We start from the raw sequence: 25,784 nt of genomic DNA on the forward strand, positions 1-25,784 counted from the left end.
GGAAAAGATATAAATAGAGAGAGAATAAGTACACACATGGAATGAGCTGCCTGCAGATATCTGAAGCGGATACATAAACAACATTTAAAAAGCATTTGGGCGAATACATGGATAGGAAAGGTTTAGAAGGATATGGGCCAAATGCAGGGAAATGGGGCTACCGTTTATGAGCGGCATGAACCAGTTTGAGCTGAAGGACCTATCTCTGTACAGTAGCACTCTATGTCTATAATCAGTAGGGAAAAAGTAATGGGCAAACTATTTGGATTGAAAACAGATACGACTGCAGAGCCCAAATGGTCTCCATCCCACAGTTTTAAAGGAAGAACTAACAGACGTTGTGCATACATTGGTTATAATATTCCAAAATTCCTAGTTGTGGGAAAGGTTCCTGCGGGTTGAAAAAAATGCTTATGTAACACACTTCAAAAAAGGGAAGGAGGCAGGACATAGGAAACTACAGGCCAGTTAGTTTAGTATGTGTCATTGAGAAGTTGATAGACTCCGTTATCAAGGAAGTAATTACCGGACATATGAAAATTCAAAGTGCAATCTATTAGAGTCGGCATGGTTTTATGAAAAGGAAATTACATTTGACTAATTTTGCTAGAGCTCTTTGAAGCTGTAACAAGGAATATAGATAATGAAGATCCAGTAGACGTAGTATAATTAGACTTCCAGAAGGCATTTGATAAAGTGCTGCACAAAAAGATAATTTGTAGGGTAAGATCCAACTGTGTTGGGCTAATTTATTAACTTTCGGATAGAGGACAGCCTAACCAACAGAAAGCAGTGTTGGGATATTGGATCTTTTCTGGTTTGGAAACCATAACAAGTGGGGATGCCCATCATTAATTTACGTCAATGATTTAGATATGGGGTTAGGAAGTACAATATCCAAATTTGCAGATGATATCTGTTGCTGAAGAAATAGAGTATATAAGTAGGGAAGTGTTGCTATAAACTGTTCTGCAGTGTACTGTAACACCTGCACTGTACAAGTCACACCTGGAATATAGCATACAATTTTGGTCCCCTTACTTGAGAAAAGACGTAGTTGTATTTGCAGTTGCAGTTCAGTAGAGGTTCACTCAATTGATTCAAGAGATAAGGAGTTTGTCTTATGACTAGAGATTGAGCAGTTTGAAGAAAGAGGAGATCTAATTAAGATATACAAGATACCAAAAGGGATCGAAAAAGCAGGTATAGAAAGGGTGCTTCCTCATGAGGGACAATGTAGGTCAAGAGGTCACAGTTTTACGATAAGGGATTGAAGATTTAAAGTAGAGATGAGGGAAAAATTACTTGTCTCAAAAGGATCACAAATGAATCTGTGAAATTCACTACCAGACTGCAGTTGATGTTAGGACATTAATTAAACTTAAGGAGGAGATAAATTTTTAATTAGTAACATGTTGAAGGGCTGCAGGGCAGGCAGGAAAATGGACCTGAAGCCGAGATGAATTTGATTCATGATTGTATCAAATTGCACAGCAGGGTTGGCAGGTTCAACTGTCTACTCCTGCTCCTAGCTTTGATAATGATCTTGTAATATCTTGCCAGTGGGAAATGGTGCAGTGATCAGGAAACACATGCACTACCATTGTAAACAATAATTTTAAATAAAATACATTATACAACAACAGTCTTATTAATAAATTATTAGAGAGGTTGACTATTCAACAAGATGTAGTTTTTCACTTTCTCAAACAAACCTACATAAGTGCTCTTTTAAGTAATTCCTCAAGACTGCTTGAACAAAAAGGAAAGATATTTTACAAAAGAAGGGAGATCAAGTTATTTTATATACCGAACCATTCCTTACCCATGAGTTTCTCAAATCCATGTTAAGATTTGTAGATACCACTTTATCTTAGTTTGTCTACAAGGCCTGCAGGTTGACATTTACAGAATCTCCTTATGCTAATGTTGTGGAAAACATAAATTACATACTGGTTAAATATAAAATACCATTAAAGTTAGGATTCAGGGACATGCTTCGAGACTCACATCTTTTATTTGCCAAAAATAAACAAAAGGAATAAGCTCAAGTTAACATAAATAGATCAACTCAATACACTATGCAACTATTTCAATATTGCCTCCACGTGAGGTCAATGCACTTAATGAAACTAACCTGTGATGTCTGCGGATCTCTTGACACTCCACTGCCATGCCAAACACAACGGCATGCAATGGGATGACACGGCCAAATTCTTCACTGGAACCTTTTTGACTTGTTGGCTGAGAAGCAGAAAAATGAAACACCATATTCCCAAGAAGAAAGTAAAACCAAAAGTGAAAGACTTGGTGCTTACATCTTTAAAATATATTTCTGCAGATTTTCGTCCCAAATATTTGGCAGTTATGAAAACCTCTAAGACTTAACGGTCAGTGAATTAGAACCCGAAACATTGGTTCAATTTCAGGCCAAACTTTTCCTTTGTGTGCGCACAGGTTGGGTGGGAAAGGCATCTTGTTTGTTGAGAATGAGGAACTTAAGTGAAACAATATTTTTTGGGAGGGAGTGGTTCTAGCACAACCTCTCTAAATTGGCACAAATTATTTATTTTGCTGAGGGGGTCCATAAGATTGTCTGAGAAAAGAAATGGAGGGGGGCCTCTCTTTTTTGGGTTGGATGAAAGAATTGTGGTATTAAGAGTTCAAACTGCTCTTATTTTTTTATACAGTACTTACAATATTTAGTTAGGAATGCAAGGTAAGGATTCTATTCGCCAGTAGATATAGTCTCTCGCCCTGAAGGCAGCAAAAATTACTACCAATAAAATTCAAACAGTCAGCACTTTCTCTACCTGTCCTGACAGCTTCAATGATAAGTTTTAAAATGTATAAATGATTAAGAATAGAGTAGACGCTAATCTCTTACCAGATACTCATCAAATGGCTAACTCCTTTTGCCGCAGGGAATTCAACAGGTAAATAGGACACAAAAGCAAAGGGAAACAAACAAACAAACATCTCTCCTCCTCCTTCATAGAAATCTCCACTCGCCAAACTCAAGTTTTCACTCACTTTCTTCAGCTGGACTTGTTTGCCTTTTGTCAACAATACCTCTAAGATTCTTCATTTGGACCATGTAATAAAAGTGTGGAGGAACCCTCCACCATATCCAACCAGTAAGCCCAATGTAGTTCTTCAGATAAGCGCAATGTTAGGCTATATTTTCCAAGAAACGGTACTCTATGTGAGATTGCCATTCCACCTCTTATTTACAAAAACAGGAAGCTCCACTTATCTGACAGGACATTCCAGTGAAGACTCCCTCACTAATGTGGAGCTGTACTTCCATTCTGATAGTTCTGAACTATGAAAGAACTGTCAGAGGAAGGCAAACCACACCCCCACTTGCACAGCAGTGGAGCCACTGTGTTGTAAAATTTAAGTCGTTAAACCATAATTACATAATGTAAGTGTGATGTTGCAGAAGGTGGGGGTAATTATGTCTGATGCAGCAGCAGGGGAGATTAAGATGGGTCAGGGCCAATGGATGTGAATCAGGTCAGGTCTGGGGAATGTCAGGTTGGGTCTGGTGGGAGGGTGTGGAGTGGTGGGGAGGAGAGGAGATGAGGCAGGTGTCATGTCAGGGTCTGGAGAGGGAGTTCAGGACATCCAAGCTAGGTGTAGTTGGAGCATTTGTGAGGTAAATATGGGGTCAGTTTAACAGTTACTTAGGTAGTACACCATGCGTTACATAGTTTAACTTTTGAGCCACTACGTCACTTCAAAGCTCACTGTAACCATCCAATGTATCTAATTTTAAATGGAGAATTTAGGTAGGTTCCAGGCAATGGAATTGTCCAAGCAGTAAGTTAAGTTTCCAAGGCAAATCCTTTGCAGTGCACAATCATCGAACTCCGCATGGTCCCCATGTGCAAGTCTCCACTATGGTGGAATAATGCTTGTTTGACCAGAATAAAATCTGGGCAACATTTGTAAAATTTGGCATGACAATATTTTCAGAGATATGTTTACTGGATATTTGTTCATCTGCCTGATCAAATACAACCATAAGATGTAGAAGTAAAATTAGGCCGTTCAGCCCATCGAGTCTGCTTTCATGACTAATCTTCAACTCCACTTTCCTGCTTTTCCCTTTAACCTTTGATTCACTTATTGATTAAAAATGTCTCTCAACCCTGAGTATATATCATGACCCAGCCTCAACAGAAGTCACATTTGCCTGCATTTGGCCCATATCCCTCAATCTTTCCTCTCAGTGTACCTGTCTTAATAAATTTTAAATGTTGTATTTATACTTGGCTGTACCACTTCCTCTGGCAGCTCATTCATATATGCAGAAAAACTTTGACACTCAAGTCCCTTTTAAATCTTTCCCCTCTCACCTTAAACCTATTTCCTCAAGCTTTGGACTCTCTTACCATAAGAAAATGACCTTGGTTTATTCACCTTATCTATGACCCTCATGATTTTATAAACCTTTATAAGGTAAACCCCTTAGCCTCCAATGTTCTGTGGGGCAAAAAAATCCAAGCCTGTCCAGCCTCCCCTTATACCTCAAAGTTCCCCGCCTTGGTAACATCCCTGTAAATCTTTTCTGTGCTGTCTCCAATTTAATGTCATCCTTCCTATAGCAGGGTGACCAGAACTGCATGCAGTACTCCAAATACAGCCTTATCAATGTCTCGTAAAGCTGTTACATGACATCCCAACTCCCGTACTCAACGCTGTGATCAATGAAGGCAAGCATGCCAAACATATTCTTTATCACCCTATCTTCATGCCACTTTCAAGGAACTATGTACCTTCACCCATAGGTGTCTCTGTTTGACAACACGCCCTGGGACCCAACCATTATCTGTGCAAGTCCTGCCTTGGTTTGTCTTACCAAAAGGCAACACCTTGTATTTATCTGAAATAAATCCCACCTGCTATTCCTCAGCCCACTGGACCAATTAATCAAGATCTTGTCGTACTACCAGATAACCAGCTTCACTGTCCACTGTACCACCAATGCTCATGCCATCTGCAAATTTATTAACCATACTTGCTATATTTTCATCCAAACTGTTTATCTAAATGACAAACAACCTCTAGTCACAGACTTCCAATCTGAACAATAACCCTCTGCTACCACCCTGTCTCCTACTGTCAAGACAATTTTGTATCCAATTGGCTAGCTGTCCCTGGATCCCATTGATCTAAGCTTCCTAACCAGTCTCCCATGCAAAATTTTGATAAAGGCCTTGCTAAAGTCAATCTTGACAATGTTTATTATTATGCCTTTGCCCATCTTCTTGGTCAACTTTAAAAGAAAAAAAATTGCCTTTGAAATAAAATCCAACATTCCATTTGTCTTCCCTATTATCCACTGATTTCGGATGCTTGTTTTTTGTGATTTATGGATGAGGACTCCCAAATTCCTCTGTTCTATAGCTTTCTATATACTTTCACCATTTAAATAATTTTCAGCTCCTCTGTCATTCCTGCCAAAGTACATAACCTCACATTTGCCTACATTATATTCTTAATACCAAGTTTTTGTCCACTCACTTAGACTGTCTATATTCCACTGCAGATCATCTATGTTCGTCTCAACATTTGGCTTCCCACCCATTTTTGCAACATCTGCAAACTTAGTTATCACACCTAATAGCTGCTCCCATCATCCAAATCACTGATATAAACTATAAATAGCTGTGACCCAGCACTGATCATAAGGCACTTTACACGACAACTTGCCAATCTAAAGAGGTCCCATTTATCCTTATTCTGGTTTCCTGTTAGCTAATCAATTCTTTACCCTTGTTTATCATGTTACCAATTCCATACAATCTTTTGTTGTGTAACTACCTTTGATGAGACACCTTAACAAATGCTTGTCGGCAATCCAAGAGCCGTAGCTTTCATTTCTCTTCTATCCACGTATATTACTTTGTCAAAAAACTAAGATTATTTCAACACTAATTCCCTTTCAACAGTATAAGATTTCATGGATGATTTTCTCAATATCCTGCCATAACCTCCTTAATAATGAATTTTAGCTTCTCCTCTACGGCAGATATTAGGGTAACTGGCCTATTGTTTTCTGCTTTTTCCTTAAATTAAGGGTTTACCTTTGCTGTTTTCCAGTTTGTTGGGACCTTTTCAGAATCTAAAGAATTTTGGTAGATCCTAACCAATGCATCTAATAACAGTGCCATCAACTAAGATCTTAGGATGGAGGTAATCCCTTCTTGGACCCTTATCTTAGGAAAATTATTGAACCTAATCATTAGGTGTTTAAGTTTAAGTTTATCATTCCATATCGTGTCTCAATTTTCAATTATCTTTGGAAAGTTTGCTAAATCTTCTACCACGAAATGTATACAAAACACCTGCTCAAAGCCTCCGCCATTTCTTTGATATTAATAATAAATTTTCCAGACTTACTCTTTCCAGAAACAAAAATAGAAATTGCTGGAGAAACTCAGCAGGTCTAACAGCATCTGTGCAGATAAATTGTTTGTAAGCACGTGTGAGATTTAAAGCAGTGCATTGCATGTAAATATCAAAAAGCTGGTCCTAGCATGTTTCTGCAGAGGTTGTCTCAATGGTACAGCTCCCACCTTCTTCATGACACTTTAGCTGAAATCTATTTCTTTCACATCAATTTTTGAGCCACATATTCATCTCTCTGATCTTATTTACTTTACGCCAATTTGCACCTGGCTCAGGCAGCAATTAGAGGTCATCCCTTTGAGATTCTACTTTCTAATTTAGCCTCCAACTACTCATACTCCCTCAAAACTTCTTTCCTATTTGACCTGTCTTGTCAATACATTACATGGGCCACACCAATTAGACCTACTTCATCACACTGCAAATTCTTCCCACCCTGGAGCAGAAATCTCAAACGCTGCTAGTGGCCAAGCAACACAACTATCTAGACCCTCACTCGCAGCTATAATGAAGCGTACTACACTATCTCCTACTATTGCTACATTCTGGTTTAATCTCCCACTTGAAAAGGTTCCTCCATTACAGTGCCTCACTCAGTTAGCACATTCACCCCATTCTCATCCAAAGAAGGTGAAAGAACTTCAAATCTGCAAAGGATAAAGCTCTTGCATTCCTACGTTCTAGTTCCCTTTATCAACCTTACATGCCATCACACCCTCCTGCCCCTGACAACTGGTCTCATCGGAAGGTCCTATCGTAAAAAAATGTAATGACCTCCTGAATGAAGTGTCCAGTTAACTTTCCATTCCCTGATATGTTGCAGGATATATAGCTCAGCCCCCTACTGCAGATGTGTTTGTCCAAGATCATACTGGCTTCAATAATTTACCAAATTCTGCGATCACAACACATCATCTACCTTGCCATCCTTAATGTGTTTGAATGAATTAATTGCTGAGTATATTACAGCTTCTCCTCATGATCACCATTTATTAGACTAATACAATGTAGTAAAAGAATTGACCTTTATTACTTCAAATAAAATTTGGGAAAAAAAAATTAATCTTTGCTTTCCAGCTAATTTATTCTAAGAGCAGTTACTTACCAGCCAATCAATCCTCGGCTTTCCCATAATGTCACTATTCAGTCTCATTCAAACTGCATGCCTTGGAGCACTCCTGTCACATACTCCTCCAGGTGTTGACTTCCTCTCACACATTCCCTACCTGTATTAACTTCAGCTTCCCTAATGGTAATTTTTGCAATGATCTAACAAAATTGTTAAATTCAGATGGATGGAATAGGTCATGTGATGGTATTCTGAGAACAGGAGTTTCTCTTTGCGTCCTAAAGAAATTTTGGTTTCCCAACTAGCATTAAAAACAGATAAGAGTACCATTCACTTTATTTGTTGTTTATGGCTAACTTTTTTTTGCAAATTATGTCATATTTACATTTCAAGTAATTTATTATTTAAATAAAACACTGATGCAATGGTGTTACACAAATGCAAATTATTCATAGTATAAATCTCCAAACTTTGGTATAAAATTGCTACATTTTGAATTATAGGAAGTTTAAGAAAATCATTAGAAAAGTCATCAAGTGCAAGGCTCCCAGTTGTACTGTTACTTTGACAATGATACTCTGCTAATTGCTAAACATCTTAATACTTAAGTCTGTAGCACATCATTGTAGCATGTAAAAATATGCAAATGTTTGTTTCCAATCACCACTAGAAAAGGCCAGTATACCGTACATAGACTTCTAATAAACTCTGGGCAAACTAGAGAATTAATCCAGGTGATTCTGACTGGTACTCAACATTGAAAATGTATAAAATTTATTTAGTCAGAAAAGATCTATGACACATACAAATGAGCGATTATGATTACATTCCAAATGTAACACCATTAAAACATATCCATTTTAGAAATAGGTTGCGACAAGTATCAAACTTCTGGGCTGAATATAGAATTACAGTATCTATACATTTCCATTGTTCAAATGTTCAGTCACAAGTGTTTAAAGCACACACCTTTGGTGGAAGAAGAAGATGTTGCCACGCATGAATTAAGCTTTCCACAATTCCTTCGCCAAACAGCCCAGCATCTACAGTCTCTGTGACAACAAGCGACACCCTAAGGGAATAAAAAAGGAAAACTTTGACACAAAACTACAAATTATGGGAGCCAAAATTCCTGCCTTTTCTAATTTTATTGAATACATTAATGAGTGATACTGACACATTTTAATGTAGTCTATTTTCTCACTAAAGTAATTGAAAGCAGAAACTTCAGCCTAAAGTTGCTCAAATATATTTTAACGTAATAATTAGATTAATACTCTACCAAGTGTGTGTGGCAATTTTAATTACTAAACTGATGTACTCTGCATCACTGCTGTGTTGCAAATCCATTCAGCTGTTGCCAATGGCTCCAAGCTGAGTAGGTCAAAATCCTGAAACTCCCTTCCAATGGTATGGTGGACAGTTCACCACAATCTTCTCAAAAGAAACTGGATGTGGGCAATAAATGTTAGCCCAGTCAGTGAGGCCCACATCCCGTAAGTGAATTTTAAAAAAATACGGACAGTATCCTGATTCTAGCACCTGGACTGGTATTACAGGCTGCCTCTATCTGACTGTACCAAGGCCCCCAAGAAAAGTCTAACTTCTTGACTTGGAGGCCTTCTGACAACCATGACAAACTACCTTCATATCAGCTGTAAATGACAAGGCAAGAAATAAGTAATATAAGCCTGGTATCTCTGGCTAATGGGTGAAGCACAAAAACAGAAGGCAAGGTAAGGTAAGGCAGGAATATGGAGAGTGTCCAGGTAGCCTCAGAGTGAGTGAGTGAGTGTGTGCTAAGACAGTAAGCAAACATCCCGGAAATGCAGCTTAATCCAGTCTGTGGGCTGAATGCCCTGAAAACAAAGTGCCTTTGCGGCAGCAGTACAGAGAATGGCATCACTGTGTCCTATCAGTGGGTAAGGGATGTGCCATGAGAGTTCTTAGAAACTGGCACATGCCAGATGCCAATATTTGAGCAAGTAGAATGCATGTGGCTGGTGGCCATGTAGCATGCCTTGAGATAATGTTGTCTGGTGTCCAACATGGGGATCCTTTGGAGAAAGCAGCAAGCTGAATTCAGAAGGTACCACTCTGGTATTCATGTCGCGATTTCTTCACATCTAATTTGTTTGGTGAATTTGGTAAGACATAAAACTGAACAACTATGAAGTGAGCTGGCAGTCAAAGCATTTAACAAGCTTTAATCATTGTCAGCAACTTGCCGCTGCCCAGTAAAAAACTTGCCAGACCAGTTGCGAAAAGCATTAAAAAAAAGGAGCAGTGTGCTTCCAACGTTTCGCTGGACCTCACCCGACTTCTCATCTGATTCTGTCAGAAATCTTGCCTTAGTCCACATCATTTAGACCCCTATAAGATTCAAATCAGTAAAGTTGGATTTTGCATTCCCCACAATGCAGGTTTTAAGGCAGGGTCTGGAAGAGCAGAAAAATCCTAGCATACAGTCTTCCTGCCTGCTTGGGCCAACAAGCCTTTAAAATAGCTGATTAATGACTAATAAGGCTTTTACTTTACTCATGCCAGTATGTTACCGGTGGCAGAAGGACCCCATAGCATCTGGCCTGCCCACAAGCTTCGGTAATACATGCTGGTTTCTGGAAGAGACCGCCTATGCTCACTGGCGGCGACTTTACATAGAACATAGAAAAGTACAGCACAGTACAGGCCCTTCGGCCCACGGTGTTGTGCCATGGAATAATTCCAATCCAAAAATAAAATAACCTAACCTACATTCCCCTCAATTCACTGCTGTCCATGTGCATGTTCAGCAGTCACTTGAGTATCACTTTAAAAACATCTTTGTACAATTTCATATTAGTGCATCCAAGTGCTTCCCAATCACGAAAAACTTTTTCTTTGAATAAAAATTCTTTGCTAAATTCAACTTTTACAAACTATTTAATAAAGTTGAAGCATAAAGCACATAAATATATTTGCTGGGTTGTAATGGAACATACCTACTGGGAAGATCTTTAGGTACTTCCATGTCTAATGATTTCACGTGCAGAATCTTAATTTGTCCTGCCATTTGGTTGGAAGCTACCACTTCACAGGCAAGTTCATACATAGTCTTGGACAACTCACAAGCATACACATGAGAAGCTCCAGCTTTTCTTGCAAACATACTATATGGTAGAAGAAAAAAATAAATCATAAAAATAACATTTTAAGGAAATGAAGCAAAAACATGGCAAACAATTTTCCAATTTTATTTATTACCTTTCATATATCACCTGAAACTGTAAAATTTAACACATTTTGTTCTTTCATATATTGCTTCAACTTCAGTATAAACCTTGAAACCAATTAATAGCCCATAAATTATTTTGTGTGGCTACGAAGACACAGATTGCATTTTGTATGCAATATCTTGTTTCCGTGAATGTCTTGGTTCTGAACTCATTTCTTTTTTCAATCCCTTCCACATTTTTACCATTAATATTCTCAACTGATTACATCCCCCATTTTGGTTTATCTTAACACTTTTATGACCTTACCAGTCTTGAACTGATGCTTAATACGAGAATGAGGCATTAACTTACATAGCCAGTAAACATCTCTTGCACTTGGAAGTAGAACTGTACTCCAGCACAAGATGCAACCTCATGGTTCGGCATATCCTCCACTCAATCGTTACCATTAAGCCAGGAAATCAAGCCTGGTTCAATGGAGAGTGCAGGAGGATACGCCAAGAGCAGCACAAAGCATATTAAAAATGAGGTGTCAGGCTGGCGAAGCTAACAAACAGGACTACTTGCATGCTAACCAGTATAAGCAGCAAGTTAAAGACAAAGCTGAGCAATCCCAAACAAGCAGGTCACATCTAAGCTCTACAGTCCTGCCATATCCAGTGATGAACAGTGCTAGACCATTAAACAGCTCAATGGAGGAGGGTCCACAAATATACCCATCCTCAATGATGGAAGAGCCAACCACATCGGTGCAAAAGGCGGCTGAAGTAGTTGTAGTAATATTCAGCCAGAAATGTCAAGTACATGATCCATCTCAGCATCCATTAGTGATCCCCAGCATTTAGGGCAGCACGGTGGCTCAGTTGTTAGCACTGCAGCCTCACAGCACCAGGGGACCCGGGTTCGATTCCAGCCTCAGGTAACTGTCTGTGTGGAGTTTGCACATTCTCCCTGTGTCTGCTTGGGTTTCCTCCGGGTGCTCTGGTTTCCTCCCACAGTCCAAAGATGTTCAGGCTAGGTGGATCGGCCAAGCTACATTGCCCGTAGTGTTCAGGGGTATGTGGGTTGTGGGAGGATGGGTCTGGGTGGGATGCTGCAAGGGGCAGTGTGGACTTGTTGGGCCAAAGAGCCTGTTTCCACACTGGAGGGAATCTAATCTAAAAAAATCTAATTACAGATATCAATTTGCAGCCAATTCAATTCCCTCATGATATTAAGAAACTGCTGGAGGTAATGGCTACTGCAATGGCACTGACAACTTTCCTGCAATAGTATTAATGATGTGCGCCTAGCCAAGCTCTTCCATCACACTGGCATCTATATGACAATGTGGAAATTGCCCAGTTATCTTCTGTACTCAGAAAGGTGAGGTGAGTGTGCCAGCCCTTGACATCAAGGTCACATCTGATATCAAGGAGTCTGAGTAAATCTGTAATCATTGGGAATCAGGGGGCAAACTCTCTGCTAGGGAGAAGTTATACCCGGCACGGAGGAAATGGTTGAGATTGCTGGAAATCAGTCATCTCAGCTCCAGGGCATCTATGCAGGGCTTCCTCAAGGTATTGTCTACAGTAAACCATCTTCAGCTGCTTCATCAATGACATTCTCTCCATCATGAAGTCAGAAGTGGGAACATTCACCGACTGCACAATGGTCAGCATTTGTAACTCCTTGGATACTGAAGCAGCTGACAAATGGCAAGTAACATTCATGCCAAGTGTTGGGGAGAGTTGCCAAAGAGCAGTCTCGAGTTCTGTGTTCAGAAGTACAAGTGATCTTTATTCAAGCTCTTTACCACATGTGCAGGAAAGGTCAGAGACTGCTTCAAATCTGGCTTTCACGTGCAGCTCAGCAGCCCTCATAAATAGAGCTCACATCAAAATCAATGATGCTTTGATTTCCCCAGCAGGGTACAGCATTTTTCTAAATTGTGTGTTAAAATAATTACATACCCCTATAATCTGTGAAACAACTGATCAGTACCAGACACCCCTATGGACAGTCCTAGGTTCCCCATGACCTTGAGATCTAGACATCATATCGTCAAGCTTTGGGATCTTACAATGTATCTCATTAATTATACTCTCCATTAGACATTTCCCAGACTTGCTTATCCCTAAAAACTGCTACAATTCTGTTATTCATTATATTCATGGCCATCACCATCAAATTCTGTTATTGATCTTATATTTCCCATTGCCCTAATCTCTGGAGATTAGATCATACTAATTGCTATAAGATTCATAATATAAGCTCTAATATAAAGTTAGTTATATGTAAACTATTCTTTAGTTAATGAATTGTGAGAAGTTTCTTTCTCTCCCATAAACCTCAGGCTTTCTGTTCTCACACATCTCTTATTGAACGGTCTCTTACAGACATTTGCAGCTGTTGTCTTTACAGAACTTCCTGTACATTAATTTGTAAGATACCTTGCTCAAAGTAGACCCTGTTACCTTAGGATACCACCTTCTCGAAGCTATCACTGTGTTAACTTGTGGCCTCACTTTAACGCTGGATCAGGCAAGCTAATTCCGTTACTACAGCCACATTTATGTAAACAGTGACCACATGCGTCACCTCTGACCAGGGGCTGCTCCAACAATAGGCAATGACCATCTCCAATAAGAGACAATATAACCACTATTGTTTGACATTCAATGATGTTCTTGTCACTGAATCTGCCACTATCAACATCTTGAGGAGTTACCTTTGACCAGAAACTCAACTGGACTCGCCACATAAACACAGTGGCTACTGTGGTTAGAGGCAAGGAACACTGCAAAGAGTAACACTCTGCCTCACTCCTCAAAGCCTGTCCAAATTCTACAAGGCACAAGTCAGGAGCGTGATAGAATATTTCTCACTTGTCTTGATGAGTACAGATCCAATAACACTCAAGAAGCTTGACACTATCTAGGACAAAGTAACCTGCTTGACTGGCATCACATTCACAAGAGTCTACTCTATCCACCACCAACACTCAGTAGCAGCAATATGTACTATCTGCCAGATGTAATGCAGAAATTCATCAAACATCCTTGGACAGTACCTGCCAAATCCACATCCATGACAAGGGCAACAGATACATGTGAACAGCACCACGTGCAAGGTACTTTCCAAGCTGCTTACCATCCTGACTTGGAAACATATCACTGTTCCTTCACTGCTGCTGGGTCAAAACCCTGGAATTCCCAACCTAAAGGCATTGTGGGTCAATCTACAGCATTTGGACTGCAGTGCTTCAAGACAGCTCACCACCACCTTCTCAAAGGCAGTCAGCCTTGGGCAATAAATGCTGCCAGCCAGACATGTCCGTGGCCAAAGAGTGAAAAAAATATGCCTTAAAAAATTCAGATCCAGAGACAACTGCACAATGCATTCTCTCAAGTAATTTACTCGAAGACACGAATTAAAGACTCCCCTTATGGGTGTTCAAGTCTATGCAGTAAGAAACTACAGGGCAGAAAGTTAAAATTTAAATATCCAATCTGTGCTGTATAGGTAATCTCTCACCAAGGTTCCGAAGACAATAAAAATAAGTTTGATTTCTCATTTTTGATTATGATTCAATAATCTGTGTTCTCCTAGATCAAGCTCAGTTTTGATTTTACTGACTCTGACTTAGGTTCCTGCTGATATTCACCATCCCATTAACAACTTATCATTATTTGCTGAAATGGCTTAAGGTCCTGCTGCAGCTTTTGATTTTGTGCAGCCGCCACCTTCTTATAGCTGGTCCTCAAACCAGTTTCCATATCAGTCTTGAATCTCTCAACTGATCTTTTCTTCACTGCACTTGGTCCTCAGGTTTCCCCAACAATTTTCCTTGTTTAGTGACTGAGTATGGATTTATCAGCTGATTGCTAAGGTCATTTCCCACCTTTACCAGATACAGGTAGATTCAGCATCTCCGAATATCTTTCTTGCTCTTCTCCTCTGCAGTTTGTCACCACAGACAAAAAAGGGCCAGTGAAACCTGATGATTCTACCTCTGATCAAGACCAAGAATACGACATCTGCCTCTCTCCTTTATCCTCCACCCATAGTTACACTCATGCTGGTTTGAAGGGTTTACACACAGAAAGGGGGACACACAGACTGGTGTCACCTCACAGAATCAGCCTATCAACTGAAGGAGCGTGTCAGCCGGAGATCATCAAGGTGGAAGAACTATCAGGTTTCAGGCTCACTCCGAGTACCCCAGAATAATGACTGGCCTACAGTCTCACCCTCTGGAGATGCAGAGACAGGTAAGAGAAAATCTGATGGAGATTGCAGAGATAAATACACGCACAGAAGATTGAGGAGTCCACTGACATCTTGACTTCTGCCATAGTTCTGTCAGTTAGGTGCATGGCCTCTTCCATGGATTGGTTGGCATCCACCATGAAAACCAGCTTTACATAACACATTTGCTTGAGGGCCTTCATTTTATTGCCATGGTCATGGACTCAGTGGCACTCTTCTCTGCTTTGTTTACAGGAGATTTTGCGTCACCTGCAGAGTGAAAGAGGAACGCCTGATCCTCCTATACCCTGAAAGGATGCCCTTAGACAGCCTAAGCAAAAATGAAATGAGGCATTCTGATCTCCTTCCAGAGGCCCCTTCTCCTCAGGGATACAGAGATGAGCCAATAAGAGCAGCCACCAGATAGGTACTTTCAGGGCAGAGATGGATCAGGCATTCCTCTTTCACTCTGCATGTGACACAAAAATCTCCTATACACAAGGCAGGTTGGAGTGCCATTGCAAGAGACCAATAGTAGGCAGGCCAGGGCCCTAATTATATAATTCCCTTGCTTAACTAAAGCAAGTGTCCAATATGCCTTCTTACCTAACCTATTCATGTGCTCTGCTGACTTCAGGATCTGTGAATAATCACCCAAGATCCCACTGTTCCTCTAAGCTACCCAGGGTCCTGCCTTTCATTAAATGCTCCCTCAGCACCTCACACTTATCAGGATTAAGTGCTATCTGCCACTGGTTTGTCCTTCTGAACAACCCATCCGTATCTTCCTGTAGCCTACAACCAAATCTACTTTGCTAATAAGCACTTTACCAATTGTGGTGTCATCGGCAAATTTGTTTAACATTTCCCCCATATTTTTCATCCAAAACATTGATGTATTTAACAAACAATAACAACTGATTTTGTGGTACACCATTGGACACTAGTTATTTAATGAATGTTTAAATTACTATCCAGTACTATTCAACTGATGCAAACTCAAGTGACACAATTAATAACTCCAACTTTGGATTCTTTCGTATTATCTCTAACTTGAAATCATTTTATGAACTGGGTTACATAAGATTGGTCGGGTGGTTAATAATGAGGAAGATGACCTTAGGCTTCTTAGAATACATCCTCATGCAAAAAGGAGGAAAGGCAAAAAGTAGGTAACTACTGGCTGACCAGTCTAATATCTATTGCTAGAAAAGTATTGGAATCAATTATTAAGAATCCATATAAACCACATCAATTGAACTTCCCTCATCCACACACTTGATCACATTTTCAAAAAAATTCTAACAATTCTGGCTGTTGTCTGAACAGCTGGTTTGCAATTCAGACTAAAACTTACAACGTCAGTTTAATTTGCACACCAACTGAGGTTACCACGAAGGATGCTCCTTCTCAACTTCATCCCTTGCTTGAGGCCTGGTGGCCATCAGATTAAGCTATCACCATTTGTTTTTCATTTGGCAGCAGCCCTATGGTCCTCTGATTTTCCAAATATTCAATCTAATCAAGCAGAGTCAGCATGGCTTCATGAAAGGAAACCACAACTGACTAACGTATTTGAGTTTATCAAGGAAGTTTCAATCAGACTGGATAGAAGGAAACTAATAGATGTGTATTAATTGGACTTCCAGAAGTCATTCAACAAGGTACCTCACAAAAGGTTAAGTTGTGGGATAAAAGCCCACGGAATTGGAGGTAGTATATGGGCATGGATAGAAAATTGGCTCATGGGCAGGAAATAGCAATGGTTATAAGAAGCTTCTCTTCAGGTTAGTGGCCTGTGACCAGAGTGTGCAACTGGTTACTATAATATTAATGACGTGGAAAAAGCACACAAATGTACTGCAGCCAGATCTGTAGACAATACAAAAATTGATGGAAAGACAGGCTGCAAGAGGAATACAGAGATATCAGTAGGTTAAGTGGGCAAAAATTGGCAAATGATGTATAATGTGGGAATATGCAAAGTTGTGTGTTTTGGACCAAAACAACAAAGTTTAAATGGAGAAAAACTACAGAAAGTTGAAATACAAAGGGACTTGTGGGCAAACCACAAAAATCCAGCACACAATTGCAGCACATGAATCAGGAAGGTAATGGAATGTTGGGCCTTATTTCAAGGGGGTCAGAATATAAGATCTCAAAAACCTTACTGCATTTGTACAAGATAAAGTGTGGGGCTGGATGAACACAGCAGGCCAAGCAGCATCTTAGGGGCACAAAAGCTGACGTTTCGGGCCTTCATCAGAAAACAGGGATGGGGAGAGGATTCTGAAATAAATAGGGAGAGAGGGGGAGGTGGACTGAAGATGGATAGAGAAGATAGGTAGAGAGGAGAGTATGGGTGGGGAGGTAGGGAGGAGATAGTTCAAGGGGCAGGATGAGGTTAGTAGGTAGGAAATGGAGGTGTGGCTTTAGGTGGGAGGAGGGGATAGATAAGAGGAAGAACAGGTTAGGCAGGTGGGGACGAGCAAGGCTTGTTTTGGGATGCAATGGGGGGGACGGGAGATTCTGAAGCTGGTAAAATCCACATTGATACCATTGGGCTGCAGAGTTCCCAAGCAGAATATGAGTTGCTGTTCCTGCAACCTACAGGTGGCATCATTACGCACTGCAGGAGGCCCAGGACGGACATGTCTCTAAGGAATGGAAAGGGGAGTTGAAATGGTTCGCGACTGGGAGGCACAGTTGTTTACTGCGACCGAGCATAGGTGTTCTGCAAAGCAGTCCCCAAGCCTCTGTTTGGTTTCCCCGATGTAGAGGAGGCCACACTGTATACAGCGGATGCAATATACCACATTGGCAGATGTGCAGGTGAACATCTGCTTGATGTGGAAAGTCATCTTGGGGCCTGGGATGGGGTGAGGGAGGTAGTGTAGGAGCAGGTATAGCACTTCCTGCGGTTGCACGGAAAAGTGTGGGTGTGGTGGAGTTGGAGGGGAGTGTGGAGCGGACAAGGGAGTCGCGGAGAGAGTGGTTTCTCCAGAAGGCAGACAAGGGTTGGATGAGAAAAATGTCTTCAGTGGTGGGGGCGGATTGTAGATGGCGCAAGTGTCAGAGGATGATGCATTATATCCGGAAGTTGGTAGGGTGATATGAGGGGACTAGGGAGATTCTCTTTTAGTGGTTATTGCGAGGGTGGGGTGTGAGGGATGAGGTGCGGGAAATGAGGAAGACATGGGCCAGGGCGTTCTTGACCACAACCCGCATGGGCCAAAGCTATGCCTGCCTCTTTATAGGTTATGTGGAACAGTCTGTTTCGCACCTACACTGGCCCAAAACCCCATTTCTTCCTCCGTTACATTGATGACTGTATCGGTGCCACCTCATACTCCCAAGAGGAGCTCGAACAGTTCATCCATTTCACCAACAGCTTCCACCCCAACCTCAAGTTCACCTGGACCATCTCCAACACATCCCTTACCTTCCTGGACCATTCTGTCTCCATCTCGGGCAACACCTTGAAACTGATGTCAATTTCAAGCCCACCGACTCCCACAGCAACCTGGAATACACCTCCTCCCACCCACCATCCCACAAAAATTCCATCCCCTATTCCCAAGTCCTTCGCCTCCGCTGCATCTGCTCCCAGGATGAGGCATTCCACTCCCGCACATCCCAAATGTCCTCGTACAAGGGCTGCAATTCACCACCCCGCTCCCCGCCCCGCAGTGATCGAGAACGCCCTCGAACGTGTCTTCCGCATTTTCCACAACACATCCCTCACACCCCGGCTCGCAATGACACCAAAGTGAATCCCCCTAGTCCTCACATACCACCCTACCAACTTTCAGATACAACACATCATCCTCTGACACGTCCGTCATCTACAATCCAACCCCACCACTAAAGACATTTTCCCCACCCAACCCTTGTCTGCCTTCGGGAGAAAGCGCTCTCTCCACGACTCCCTTGTCCGCTCCACACTCCCCTCCAACCCCACCACACCCAGCACTTTCCCCTGCAACCACAGGAAGTGCTACACTTGCCCCCACACCACCTCCCTCACCCCCAATTTAAGATTTAGATGAGGAGAAATTTTTCATTTCAGAGCGTTATTAGTCTTTGGAACTCGATGCCACCAGGAGCTGTGGACAAATCTCACGGACAGAGATAGATTCTTGATCAACAAGGGAATCAAGGGCTTTGGGGAATGGGCAGGAAAGTGGGTTTCACATCAGCCATGATGCTATTGATTGACATAGCAGCTGCAGGGGTCAAACAGCTTATTCCTGTTCCTGTTTCATCTGGTCTTATAAGTGGATGTAGATGAGTTGGTCAGATGGGCAGACAAATGGCAGGCAGAATTTAACCTTGCAAACTGTGAGGTGATGCACTTTGGAAGAAGCAAAAAAGTACTCAATGTATGACAGGGCACTAGGAAGATCATAAATAAAAGAAGGATCTTGGGGCGCTTGTGCATAGATCCCTGAAGGTGGAGGACAGATTAGCAGAATGGTTGAGGCAACAGACCAGAGACTTGCCTTTATCAGTCATGGCATAGATTATAACAGTAGGGAGGTTGTGTTGGATTTTGATTAAGCCACATTTGGAGCATACTTAAAGGTTGCAAGACTATAAAAAGAGGGGCTGCAGAGGAGATTCACCAGGACATTGCCTAGGTTATAGCACTTGACCTATGGAGAGAGACTGGGTAGACTCAAGTAGTTTTCTTTCAGCAGGCAAGGCTGAAGGGCCACTGATTGAGATGTACAAGATTGTGAAGGGCATGGATAAAGTGGACAGAAACAGCTGTTCTTAGTTGAAGGATCAAATAACAAGGGGACATTATTTTAAGGAGAAAGCCAGGAGGTTCATAGGGAATTCAAAGAAAGATGTTTTCACCTGAGGGTGGTATGAATCTGGAATGCCTGGGAATGAAGTAAGGGCGAGACACCTCAGAGCCCATAAAAAAGTATGTGGATGAGCACTTGAAACGTCATGATATTTTAGGCTTTGGAGCAAGTGCTGAAAAGCGGAACTGATGCAGAATGATCGCTGCAGATTCAATGATTTCTTTTGTGCTGGATGATTATATGCTCATGGCCAGTCATTTGCAAGTCAATTTTAGCAGTTGCTCCCAACATAGGTTGATCACCTCTTGTCTTCCTTCAGCCCACTGTCACCTGTCTTCTCTTACTTGCACTTGTATTTCCCATCTTTTATTTCTTCCTTTTTTAACTTTGCCTCTCCAAATCCATGTTTATAATATGCATACAGAAACACACATCAATTGTATAAACATGCATACGACATTCACAACAATCCATATGAAATGGAAATTGTACAGACCTGAGGATACCAGTTCCCGTTCCAATGTCCAAAACAGACATGCAACCTGATTGCACTGCTTTTTGGATTGCTCTCTGATAGGCAACATTCCTCTTCTGATCATTTAGCATTAAAAAATGCCAGCGCTCCACTAGCCAGTTGGCAACACGATAAAAATTTTCTCTCGCCTCAGTATAGTCAGGATTGAGCTTAACAGCCTTGTGGAAATAGCCAGCTGCTTCATCTCGGAACCCCATGCTGCACACACAGTAAAGAGAGCCCAGAATTAATTTTAATTGTTGGATATAATGAATTTCAAAATTAGATGTTGTTAAATTTGAGAACATATTTTTCAGAAGAAAATAATGAATCCTTTAGCTATTATACACATAAAGGATCAACTAACAATAGTTTAAGTAGTTTAGAAAGGTCAGTTGTTTTGTTGATTACTGTAACAATTTCATTTCAAACAAAACAAAAAACATCAACTTCAGTTTGATTGCTTAAATGAAAACAAAAAGTACAGGAGAAATTCAGCTGGTCTAGCAGCCCGTGGACAGAAAAGAAATCAACATTTGGGTCCAGTAATTGAATCCAGAAGATAGGTCACTGGGCCTGAAACATTAACTCCACTTTCTCGCCACAGATGCTGCCAGACCTGCTGAGTTTCTCCAGCAATTTCTGTTTTTGTTTCAGATTTCAAGCATCTGCAGTTCTTTGGTTTCTTCAATTTGACTGCCCTTTTGTGGCAGCAGTTTATCCATTTCCTGTGCAATATACGTAGATAATTTAAACTTTTTAAATTTACTCATAGGATGTGGGCATTGCAGCTTGGCTAGTCTTTACTGCCTGTCCCCTTGTTGCCCTTGAGAAAGTGGTGATGAGCTGCCTTCTTGAACCAGTATCGTTCATCTTCTGAGGGTTGACCCACAATGCCATGAAAGTGGGAATTCCAGGATTTTGACCCAGTGACAATGAAGCAACAGCGATATATTTCCAAGTCAGGTAGTGAGCAGCTTGGAAAGAACCTTGCAAGTGGTGTTCGCGTGTATCTGCTGCCCCTGCAAGGTGCAGACAGTCACGGGTTTGGAAGGTGCCTCTAAGTAGCTTTAACGAGTTTCTGAAGTGCATCTTGTAAATAGTACACACTGCTGCTAATGAACTTCAGCAGTGGATGCTTGTGGATGTAGTGCCTATCATGAATTCTGCTTTGTCCTGTATGAAGAAGCTTCGAGTGCTGTTGGAGCTGTACCCATCCAGGAAAGTGGGGGTATTCTATCTCATTCCTGATTTTAGATGGTGGGCAGGCTTGGGTCAGTCAGAAGGACAGCGACTCACTGTAGTATTCAGAGTATAAGTACTGCTTTTAAAGAAACTGTACTCACATGGTGAGACCATATGAGGTTCTGGTCATTGGTAACCGCATGGATGTTGACAGTGAAGGATTCAGTGGCGGTAATGCCACTGAATGTCATGGGGCAATGATTAGATTGTCTTTTATCGAAGATAGTCATTGCCTGGCATTTGTAAGAGGTAAATATTACTTGCTGCTTGCCCAAGCCTGGATATTGTCCAGATCAACCTGTTCCATTATGTGTTGACTCATGAGCAGAAGGGAAAGATTTAAAAGCGACCGGGGGACAATATTTTCTCACAGAGGATGGTGTCTGTATGGAACAAACTGCTAGAGGTGGTGGTGCAGACAGTTACAACTATAATATTTACAAGGCATCTGGAAGAATACATGACTAGGAGGGGTTTAAGAGGGATATGGGCCAAATGTTGTCACATAGGACTTGATCAGTTTAGGATATCTGTTCTGTGTGGACAAGTTGGATCAGAGCATCTGTTTCTATGCTGTATAACTCCATGTCTGGGGCAAGCGAACTTGAAATTAGACCTTCTGGCCCAAAGGTAGGTACCACTGTGCCACAAGAACACTTTGTATAATAATACGCATCCTATCTTGTATTTACTTAGTGATTCAAATGGAATTTCACATGTTATGGTTTGGTCGTGAACAGGCCCTGTACAAATTGGCTGGAAAACCAAGACATGCTTGTCAAAGCTGCCAAGACTATTAACTTTGAACATCTGTTGCAGTAGGGTGAAGTTCTGTTCACCAGATGTTCAGCTCTGCGTTATCATGAAAGTGGGTGAATGGTCTGACGCCCGTCTCACATAGCCGTGAAAACTAATGTGACTAATAAAGCGGCCCTGTAACAAACAATTTATTGGAATCAGCTTTGAATTCTTATGAACAATAGCAAAACTATTACATATAAATCAAGCTAATGGTCCAGAATCTTGAGAGAATATTTGCTTTAGACAGTTGAATGCACAAGTGGGAATACTCAAAGTGAAAAAAATGGTATAAATCAATTTGTCAAGCTCATTTTTTATTACTGGGATAAGTTGAAGATGTAGGTCAAAAACCAAGTTGGAGTCATAGTTAGCAGAAGAGGTCTGATTGTTCACGACTAATCACTTCGGTATTTCAGGTTAAAAGAACTTGTTCCCATAAAAGTTCTATCAGTTCTAATGACCTGAAATATTAACCCTGCTTCTCTCCACTGATGCCACTTCACCTATTTTCCCAACTTTTTGTTACTGCTGCAGTAGTTCCTCAGGATAGTGTCTTAGACCCATCCATCTTCAGCTGCACCATCAAAATGACCTTTGCTGAATAATAAAGTCACAGGTAGGATGCTTGTTGACGACTGCAGTGTTCAGATTCATTTGCAATTCATCAAAATGAAGCAGTCTGTGGACTGATGTAGCAAAGCATGGACAACACCGAGATTGGGCTGATAAATAAAAATTATTTGTACACAAAAAACTGTCAGGCAATCACCATATCCAACAAGAGACCATCTAATTGCCTGCCCCAATGTTCAACAGCACTACCATCAGACTCTCCCACCATCAACACCCTGAGGGTCACCACAAATCAGAAACTGACCGGCCTCATAATTCTGATTTAATTCTTTCATACAGTACTTATTTCCTATCCCTAATTTCCCTCACATAAGTAATGGTGGTCTTTATCTTCTTTAACTTCAGCAATGAAAACCTGGATGATCTAAATGATATGGACAATGGCAGAATTATGCAGGAAGCCAAACAAGGCCTACCTCGTCATCAAGAACAACTGGCTGCATCTTTTAACTAACTTCAAGATAACGAGGTTGATGAGATGAGATTCTCATTGGGAAGCAGCAATTTGCCAAATAATCAGAATATTGTTAGTTAATGATCTCAGTGGCTCCAGATTTCGTCTCATGAAATGCAGCCTTCTATCCACAAAAAGCAAACACCCAGGAGTTCTCAACATAGAAATCAAAAAGGGTACATCACTGCTTACTCTAAAATGACCTTCACACTGGATACCAGGCACTAACATCTGAATGAATTCATGGGCACCAGCCACAAACATCAGAGAACACTCATCACATACATACAATTCATTTACCAAATGCTTCTGGCACTTCAACGCTGCATTTCAGACTACAACAGCAGTTATCATTGTATCGCTACCACAAGGCCACTCTGCACTTTACATCCAGCTTGTCATCAGGACTATGTTGCATCTCAGGGCTGCCCGCTTGCTCCCCGACCACTCACTCACTTTAAGCCTACCTGGATGCTCACAGCATCTGTGCCTTGCTTTGCCCTTCCTGACCCTCTACCTTCAGCTGAGCTGCCCGGCTCACAGTAGTGCTGCACTGCTTTAGTGTTTAATGTAGCTAGAAAGCTTGTCATGCTTGTCAGCAATACTCAGTCAAGGCAAGATAGATAGCCTTCAGTCAGGGGTCCTGGCAAAATAAATTTAGGGCAGCCCCTGGCATTAGTCCAGAAGTTTGGACATGATCAATCAGCCAGTTGAGGCAGCCAGACTCAGGATCCTCTTCGCTAAGGGGTGACGAGCCAAATGTAGGACAGCCAAGGCTTGGTGTAGTTGACAACAAATGAGAGAAAATATTGCAGGCAATAGTGAGTGTGATACAGCATAAGGTTGAGTGGGAAATTGATGCTCTATCAAAGACAAAGTGAATGTGAGGTATTGGAGAGAAGATGGTGGCACTTAGCTGATGGAATGGAGAAATTCACCTTCTTCTTATATTACTGAACATTTCTCCAGACTGTGGAGGCTGCACTGATGTAGTTGAAACCTCGGACCAGGTTGGCAGAGTCTGGTGTCGTGACTCTCTCTGCTGCTGGGGGAAAGGGACATCTTTCCTTTGTATCAGTTCTAAGGAAGGGTCACTTAACCTGAAAAATTAACTAATTTCACTCTACTGCCAGACCTGTTGAGCTTTTCCAGCAATTTCTCTTCTTGTTGCCTCTGTACCAGAGGGTCCGTTGGGACCTCGAGGTCTCTGCTCGCAAAATAATGGGCTAATTTTTCCTTTGCCTTCATGTCAGGAACTGTGCAAGACAGCATCAGGCTAACAGTTGCTGGACACTCAACGGCCTTTGCCAGCTATCTGGCAGTGGCAAGTTAGTTTGCATACAGTCAACAGAAGAATGGGGCTAAAATCAGATGAGAGGGTACCACAGTAGTAGTTAATAAGACAGGTTTGCAAAGATGCAGCGAGAACACTCAACAGGCTTTAATGTGTGTTCACAATAGAGTCACTTCCCAAGTCTACTTCAGTCATCCTTGCCCAAAACCTGCCTCTTAAAACTGGAGATAATGGGAACTGCAGATGCTGGAGAATTCCAAGATAAAATGTGAGGCTGGATGAACACAGCAGGCCAAGCAGCATCTCAGGAGCACAAAAGCTGACGTTTCGGGTATAGACCCTTCACCCTCCCATTCTCTAGATGACATGTCCATCATGGGCCTCCTGCACTGCCACAATGATGCCACCTGAAGGTTGCAGGAACAGCAACTCATATTCCGCCTGGGAACCCTGCAGCCTAATAGTATCAATGTGGACTTCACCAGTTTCAAAATCGCCCCTTCCCCTACTGCATCCCTAAACCAGCCCAGTTCATCCCCTCCCCCCACTGCACCACACAACCAGCCCAGCTCTTCCCCTCCACCCACTGCATCCCAAAACCAGTCCAACCTGTCTCTGCCTCCCTAACCGGTTCTTCCCCTCACCCATCCCTTCCTCCCACCCCAAGCCGCACCCCCATCTACCTACTAACCTCATCCCACCTCCTTGACCTGTCTATCTTCCCTGGACTGACCTATCCCCTCCCTACCTCCCCACCTATACTCTCTCCACCTTCGGTCCGCCTCCCTCTCTCTATTTATTCCAGTTCCCTCTCCCCATCCCCCTCTCTGATGAAGGGTCTAGGCCAGAAACGTCAGCTTTTGTGCTCCTGAGATGCTGCTTGGCCTGCTGTGTTCATCCAGCCTCACATTTTATCTTAAAACTGGAGGCATGTCCGAGGCAAGTTAGGAGGATCTCAGTCTCAATTTTACCAGTAATCAGCTATGTCTGCATTTCAGCGAGTTTCCGCAAGAGTTTCTCTGTTCAGCCCCTATAGATTTCTCACACTACCAATCCAAACTTGCCTTGTTACCTTTGCACCATGTCCCTACGCTG

General features: G+C 41.8%; 1 protein-coding gene across 5 annotated transcripts in view; it reads right to left on the reverse strand.

The window, feature by feature from the left end:
- The window catches only part of prmt9 (protein arginine methyltransferase 9), a 78,342-nt gene that overhangs the window by 25,044 nt on the left and 27,514 nt on the right, over positions 1 to 25,784 (reverse strand). For 4 of the 5 annotated variants that reach the window (XM_059645218.1, XM_048528430.2, XM_048528420.2 and 1 more), the window contains 4 exons: positions 20,245 to 20,481; positions 10,471 to 10,638; positions 8,459 to 8,561; positions 2,138 to 2,244 (listed from right to left, as the gene is read on the reverse strand). In XM_059645218.1, the coding sequence (XP_059501201.1) occupies positions 2,138 to 2,244; positions 8,459 to 8,561; positions 10,471 to 10,638; positions 20,245 to 20,481 (615 nt within the window). The remainder of the gene's footprint in view (positions 1 to 2,137; positions 2,245 to 8,458; positions 8,562 to 10,470; positions 10,639 to 20,244; positions 20,482 to 25,784) is intronic. The other variant, XM_048528438.2, reaches the window with a different exon arrangement.

The sequence above is a fragment of the Stegostoma tigrinum genome, chromosome 1 (genome assembly GCF_030684315.1).
Source record: "Stegostoma tigrinum isolate sSteTig4 chromosome 1, sSteTig4.hap1, whole genome shotgun sequence".
Classification (NCBI taxonomy): Eukaryota; Metazoa; Chordata; class Chondrichthyes; order Orectolobiformes; family Stegostomatidae; genus Stegostoma; species Stegostoma tigrinum.